The sequence below is a fragment of the Chenopodium quinoa genome, unplaced genomic scaffold (genome assembly GCF_001683475.1).
Source record: "Chenopodium quinoa cultivar QQ74 unplaced genomic scaffold, ASM168347v1, whole genome shotgun sequence".
NCBI lineage: Eukaryota > Viridiplantae > Streptophyta > Magnoliopsida > Caryophyllales > Amaranthaceae > Chenopodium > Chenopodium quinoa.
In genome coordinates, this window is record NW_018742206.1 from 65,281 (window position 1) to 72,851 (window position 7,571).

A 7,571-nucleotide genomic window follows, 5' to 3' on the forward strand; every position below is an offset into this window, starting at 1 on the left:
ACATAGGCCCTATTTCTATTTCCATCTCTCTTTATAAATACTTTTTGCAAAGCGGGAAATGAAAAAGTAGAAAGAACTTTTTAACAATGATTAAGTAATTTGCGATTGTCCCCATTGTTGAACCAATCCTCTTTTTTTTAATAAAAAAAAGATATTTAGGATGGCCAAACCCGTACTTAATTTAGATAATTTATTTACATAAAATGAAATTCTTTATTAATTCATTATTGACCAAAGTACATGTGTTAAGTGGACCAAAAGCTAATAAGGACCAATTAGAATTTTAGTGGAGGGAGGAATTTTAAACTCTTTATGATGACCCCAGGGGAATCTTTGACAGTACTCAGCAAGAAATAAAGCCCCTTTTAAATCATCCTGCAAGAAATGTCGTATACTAATCTCCCAATCATGTGAGCACATCATTTGGAGTATGTCACATAACATTAACTCAACCTCTGTGGTGGAGATGTCTAAACTAGCCAAGACTAGATTATAAATGCCAACATCTACCAGCACTTCCAAATGCTTCACTCGTAGCAGGCGGGCCTTTTTTAAACCTTGTTGTAGTAATGATAAGACAAAGAGTGATAGGCCAGGCCCTTTAACTTTAGAACTGAACCCGACCACCCAGTTCTCCTCAGCATTCCGTAATGTGAACCCACCCCTACTTTTGAATTCACCATCGGAGATAGCTGCAAAGGAGAGTGTGTAAGGTTTTGAGTGCACCCAAGGATCAGTTATTCGTGCCCTTGAAAATATGTCCATTAAAGAAAAAATACCCCTTTGGCCTATTGTTCATAATGTTTCGGGAATCACGAGTGAAGGAATTCTGGATTCAGGTATTTTTTGGAGGAAAATTTCTTTAAAAAGCAAATAGCTCGATGGCCCACCCATTGTTGCCTTTAAGAGATCATGAGAAGCAAAATCCGATAAATTTAACCAGGCCTGGTTAGCTGAACTTTGACTCGGACCCTTCCCTTCTCGTAATGGAACCTCTGAGGAAGTCCTACGATGCGAAACATAGGCAGATAAACTTATTGAATCTGCAGTCACTTGGTTCATAGAAAAGAAACATGTTTCACCCCATAAGAATAAGTTTGGTGGGAGAGAGCCGGACCCGCGGAAGACTGAGTATGTTCGAATACCAAAACCCTTAGCCACCTCTTTGCCTGTTCTAGGGTCCGAAAGAAGAAGAACAAAACAAGTAGGTTGGTATGTTTTGAGTAGCGTGAGGAGATGACCGAGAAGTTGAGTCATAGATTAATCTCGAACATCCCACAACAACAACCTAAGTGTCCTAGGACTCGTAAGGTTGACGGGTAATGGGGATGTAGAGCTAGAACTCTCTCCGGAGTTATGAGGAAAAGGGAGTGTTTTGTGACTTATGATGGCCAAAATAGAGTAAGTCAAGCTTAAAGGAAATTGTAGACTTAGAGATATGGCTAAAACCGCAGTGTCTGCCACAATTATAACTAAGGTCTCTGAAGGATCACTCATACGAAACTTTTGAGAGAAATTACCTACCAACACAGGCCTCACCAAAGGGGTAGGAGAAGTAGTTGTGGGGAGAATTTGGTTAGAAAATCCCGTAGGAGAATCAACAACTAAGCGGTCCTCCAGCGACATGGAAGCAAGAGCTGCTTCATTTTCCCTATCCCTTAAGTTTTGAAGAGAAGGAGTAGGGTCTTCTGAGAAAAATTGGATTAACCTCCTCACACGGGATGAACGAGAACTTTGAGGAGGCAAGTTGAGATCCATGGGAAATATTCCTATATAATAAAAAAAGGTTTTTTTTTTTTATTATGAGTTCTTTTTTATCGTGTAGGAGGGATAAGGTTACATTATGTGTAAGGTAAGTGATGAACTTATATATAGGCTAGAGTTTGTACTGGACCCACCGATAGCGTGTCACGAAATTCAAGACATAAGGAGATAACAAACAAAATATCCAAACTTCTAACATAAGCTAGAGGAAAACCTATGAATCCCGACAAAACTTCTTTTTCAGGAAAAGGGGAATCTTTTCAAATAAGTTTATATAATCAAATTAATTGGTATTTTAGGTGTTCATCTCTCAGTTAAATATTCATTAATCGTATTTTTTTTAATGTTTATTTGTTACAATCATGAATACTAACATCTTTCCTTTTTTCCTTTCTTATCATATTATCATGTCATTTTCGTTAACAGGAGTTCTATATGGACCCGTGCTGGATCTAGACTTGTTCGCCAAGCCCCTTTTAATTGTAGAAGATCCCTTTCTGCAGAGTTCTCCCCTTGCCCGATATCAGTCATATTCTCCTCTCCCAGCTATAGTAGCATGGCTGGAACTTCAAACAATGAGCAACAAAATTCAAGCTTCAGCTTAGATCCTTTCGTGGAACTTAAGGGGATGATGCAAGCCATAATCGAACGACAAGATACTGTAGAGCAAACTGTGGTGAATTTCATAAAACAAAACACACAGATGCATCCTAATGTGCCAGAATCGGAAGTAGCCTCACCATTCCCACTGGAAGTTGGAAACAATGACAGGGAAATTCCCACTAAGATGGAAGAGGAAATGACCAGGATGAAAGAAGTGTTGAAAGGTATCACTCAGGCCGAACCATGGATGGACATCCATGGGCTAACTCTCTTTCCTAAAGCGCGCCTCCCATATGGTTTTAAGATGCCTGTTCTTTCACACTTTGACGGAACAGGAAGTCCTACCAACTTCTTAAAACTCTATGTTGGCGCTATGAGCCCTTGGGGTATAGATGAACCATTGATGGCTCAGTTATTTCAACAATATCTTGATGGAGGTGCTTCACATTGGTTTTTGAATCTGGAAAATTCAAAGAAATCCACTTGGGCCGACATAGTGAGAGAGTTTCCAACCAATATAAATACAATGAGGAAATTGATATCACGAGAAGGGATTTGGAGACAACTGCACAGAATATTAATGAAACATTTTCTTCCTTCATTACTAGATGGAGAAATAAAGCAGCTAAAATGATAAATAGGCCGAATGAAGAAGAGCAATTGCAGATGATTGTGAAAAATCTCCTTCCTGTATATCAAAAGCAGATGGCATATCAATACTTCCCCTCTTTTAAAGCTCTTATCTCAACTGGGTCATTGGTTGAAGACGCCATAAAGAAGGGAAAGATCAAGAAGGAACACTTTAACAATGGCAACTCATATAGTTCAAGGTTCGGGGCTAATAAGATGATCACCAATAATGATGCATCTGCTTCAAAGCCTACCAACATGATATACAACATTGGGGCAACCTCGGCATTTCAACTCCGACCCCAAAGACAATTCACTCCTTTAAATATGACATATGCCCAGGCATTCTCCAAACTAAAAAAGGCCAATCTCATCCAACCTTTGATCCCAAGACCTCCACCAAGGAACCCTCCACCAACGTACAGCCCAAACAAACATTGTGAATTTCGTCAAGGAGCCGGGCACGACATTGAAAGTTGTACGGCATTCAAAAATCGACTACAAGACTTGATAGATGGTGGAAGGTTCTCTGTTGGAACCTTAGCCAACAAACCAAATAGCACGCAACCCAGCATCACAAATAACCCCCTTCCAAATCACAAACCCCCTACCTCCATAAATGCCATCTCTACCTACACAAATGATTTTGACCCAACCCAATTGATCACCAGAAATGAATTTTGTGAATGTGAAGCACTAGTGACTGAAATAGGTAGGTGTCTAGATAATGAACTTGCTTCCCATAGAATCATCAAGATAAGAGGTCACAACTATACCCTCCGCAAGGATCCTTTTGCTATGATGTGTGGGGCTATAGATTACGACAATGCATACTTTATATTGGACCGTGAGGAAGATGAAGATGCTGCATCTGTAATGGCTATTGTTGAAAGAAACACTGGAGCTTATTTCTCCACTCCAAACAACTATAGTCACCCTATATGCCTTGGTGACTTTAGTGATGATGAAGTAGTGGAAGTATCCCATTTAACTCGAGCAAGTCGACACTTCAAGCCCTCTTACCTTGAAGAAGATAATCCATTAGACGCTTTACGAAGAAAAGAAAAAGGGAAAGAACTAATGGTAGATGAAGTCAACATAGAAGATGATGCTATCAAGCGAATGAAGGAGGTCAATGCTAATGTTTCTATATGGAAGTTGCTTATGCACTCGCAACCTCATCAAAGCGCAGTCCTTAAGCATTTGAATGAAGCTTCGGTTGACCCCTCTATTACTCCAGATCAAATTGTAGGCCTTATTCATGGTGTAGACCATACTCTCATGTTCACGGGCGAAGATCTCCCTGAAGTTTCAAACCATAATAATTCATTACACATCACTGTTCGATGCAATGGATGGACAATACCTAGAGTCCTTGTGGATAACGGATCTGCAATCAATGTATGTCCCTATCGAGTGCTCACTAAGCTTGGTCATTCAAAAGATGATTTGGCACCATCAAGCCAAGTGGTTCGAGCCTATGAAAACGCCACCAGAGAAGTTTTGGGTTCCATCGAATTACTTATACAATATGGCCCAATGGCTAGGAAAGTAGACTTCACAGTGGTTGACATCAAAGCATGATTTAACTTCTTGCTAGGAAGACCTTGGTTACATGAAAACAAGGTTGTAGCCTCAACGTTACATCAAAAAGTGAAATTAATGACCGATCAAGGAGCGGTAACCATCCCCGGAAATCCAGATATCATGAACATCTCACCTATCGGGAAATCTATGCTACACCTAGATGAAGAAGAAGGGAGTCGCTTGGATGGTTTTAATGTCTTTTGCATTCAAAGTGGTGGGTGGATAGAGGTATCTGATGAGGATAGTAATGAAGAACTAGAGGACCCAATTGAGATCCCAGAAGAAGGCGATGAACCTCTGTATCAAGAAAAGGAAGAAGAACCTAGAACCCCAGAGGATAGAATTAACAATGAGCAACAAGAGCGAGAAGGAGAGTCGTGGACTAGCAGCGATAGTCATGCAAATAGCAATGACGCACGCGATGACTTTGATTTAGATTTTGATGTTCCAATGTTTAGAGTGCCAATTTGCCCAGAAAAATTAATTTTGTTTCCGGGCTATAAACATGAACCAAGATATCAAGATCTACCAAAGTTAGAAAAATTTGATGGCACAGGTGACTCAATGATCCATCTCTGTAAGTTCGTTAATGTCCTTCCTCCCTTGGATGTCCCAGAAGAAAACCTCCCTACATTATTTGATCGTAGCTTGGAAGGCGCAGCGTTATCTTGGTATTACAGTTTTGAACGCATTGGTGAAGCAACTTGGAATGAGATATCACAAGCTTTTGTTAATTGGGCTTATAATTTTAGTCAAACGGACCCTCAGAAATTGGTCTTAGTCACAACCCTACAGACAAATCAAGAAACTTTCTCTCACTTCTGCTCTCGATGTTCTGTTGTACGATCCAAGCTCCGAAATCCTATCACAGATAAAGAGTTTATGCTCATCATGCTTAAGAACCTTAATGATTTCTATTACCGTCAAATGGTTACAATGAGATACAATATTCTTGGGCATATGGAACAACATGGGTTCAATATCGACACATATAAATTACTAGACCATAGACCAAGGGTCAATCCATGTGCCGAAACATCTAACAGAAGATCATTTACATAAATTAATGAGCCTCTAAGTGCGGTGTATCGTCGTTTGCACAGGCAAGGCCTTATAAGAATAAAGGGATACGTATGTGCAATCCCGCCACCTGAAGTAAATATGGAGAGATACTGTAGTTATTGCAGTCAGTTTGGCCATACAACTAATTCATGTTATGATCTTCGATGCTCTATCCAAGACCTCATTGATCGTAGAATAATCGACCCAATCCACACAAGGCCTAGGACTGGACACAATCTTGTGCGACGTTTTTCATCGCAACAATGGTCATCTCAATCTGCAATATTTCGAGGATTACTCGATGAAGGCGCTATTAAACCACTTCCTCGACGACCTGGAGCCAGCCCTATAGGAGTAGACCTCCACAAATATTGTCATTATCACCAACTTCACGGTCACGACACCGATGGATGTCACGCTCTTCCCTTGCGCATCAAACATATCACCAAGATATCACATTTGAGTCGTAAAAGGTTAATATCCATTAATGTCTTATCAACTTCTAATGATGAAGAAGACCCTACGAGTCTCATGACATACGATCCTCTAAGTGAAGAAATGGGACGGATGAATGTGAATGAACGGTTATCTCCAGCACCACAATCCGATGGATCATCCAGTGATGAAGAACCCTTTTGGATGAAAGATGAGGAATTTGCCGTGACTGCGGATGGAGAAGATACACCCGTAACAAAAGTAGATTCTATTCAATCAACCATGGAGCCACATATCTTTCTAAGACGGATCGACAACGAAACCAAGAAAGCATGTACTCAAGTATGTAAAGCATGGGCTAGATGGTTGTATAAAATGAAGCAGGATGGTTATGATGAAGAACCTAGCGAAGGTTCAGGACATTAACAAAGAAATAATCATGATCCACACTTCCGTTCATTCTTAGCCAACCTCGTTTAAACGCAACTTCTAGAAAAACCCACAAAAAAAAAAAAAAAAAAAAAAAAAAAAAAAAAAAACCAAAAAAAATAGAAAAACCCACAAAAAAACCAAAAAAATAGAAAAACCCACAAAAAACCAAAAAATAAGAAAAACCCACAACAAAAAAATAAAAACCAAAAAAATAAAAAATACACAAAAATGTCTCCTTTTACTACCCTAAGAACAACGTGCAGCTTGATCCCCCATGGCACACTATAACACTGAAACTCCTATAATCACCATACCCTTCATTACTTCCTTTTCTCACCACGCCATTGGGGGTACGTAGGCAACTCAGGCATGAGTTCAGAGTCTTAAACACAAAACCAACCTTCCACTTTATATGTGTATTGCAAACAAAATAGAGATTATGCAGAATTTGGACTCGTACAAGGTACAAGGAGATACGCAAGCACGTAAGAAAATTGTTGAATTTCTTGACATCCGCCGAAGAAAATTATTAAAGGGATACAGGCCCATGTTCTACATCTTTGTCCTTTATTTTATTTTTTTCAAAGTTGGTATAACATTATGAGAGATGAACACCTATAAACTCTTTTGTTAACTCAGATCACTTCCCCTTATTGATTAATCATAATACATCTCCGTGTTTACATACCAAAATGGTTTCAGTAGCATGGCTAAATGTCAAACAATGAGCGAGTTCTAACATCTTGGGTACCTTGTATGTAAAGAAGCATCTAATCTAACACCTTAATAAACGACCCTTACTGGCCTTTTCTTTCCTTTATCAAAACGTCATTTACTTTTTTTTTTTCCAAACAAAAAAATTCATATATATGCATTTCTTAAGTTTATTTTTAAAAAAAAAAAAAATTCTTATTTGGCATATGAATTTCCAACTTTGGTTGACTTTAATACCCCTTGTATAGGTAACCACCCAGGATAAACAGTCGTCTGATTTAGAAGCCCTCTCTTTACAAATATGACCAATCCCTCTCAACAAACCAACCTTTCAGGCCGACTAG

The 7,571-nt window shown here is 39.2% G+C and overlaps 1 protein-coding gene across 1 annotated transcript; it reads left to right on the top strand.

The window, feature by feature from the left end:
- The first annotated feature begins 2,997 nt into the window (after nt 1-2,997).
- Nucleotides 2,998-4,581, top strand: LOC110733136. The gene has a single exon (XM_021913164.1). It carries the CDS (start codon nt 2,998-3,000, stop codon nt 4,579-4,581), a length of 1,584 nt encoding a protein of 527 aa, XP_021768856.1.
- The last annotated feature ends 2,990 nt before the right edge of the window (nt 4,582-7,571 follow it).

Coding starts and splice junctions, on each gene's coding strand:
- LOC110733136 (XM_021913164.1), top strand. CDS start 2,998: ATGATAAATAGGCCGAATGAAGAAGAGCAATTGCAGATGATTGTGAAA.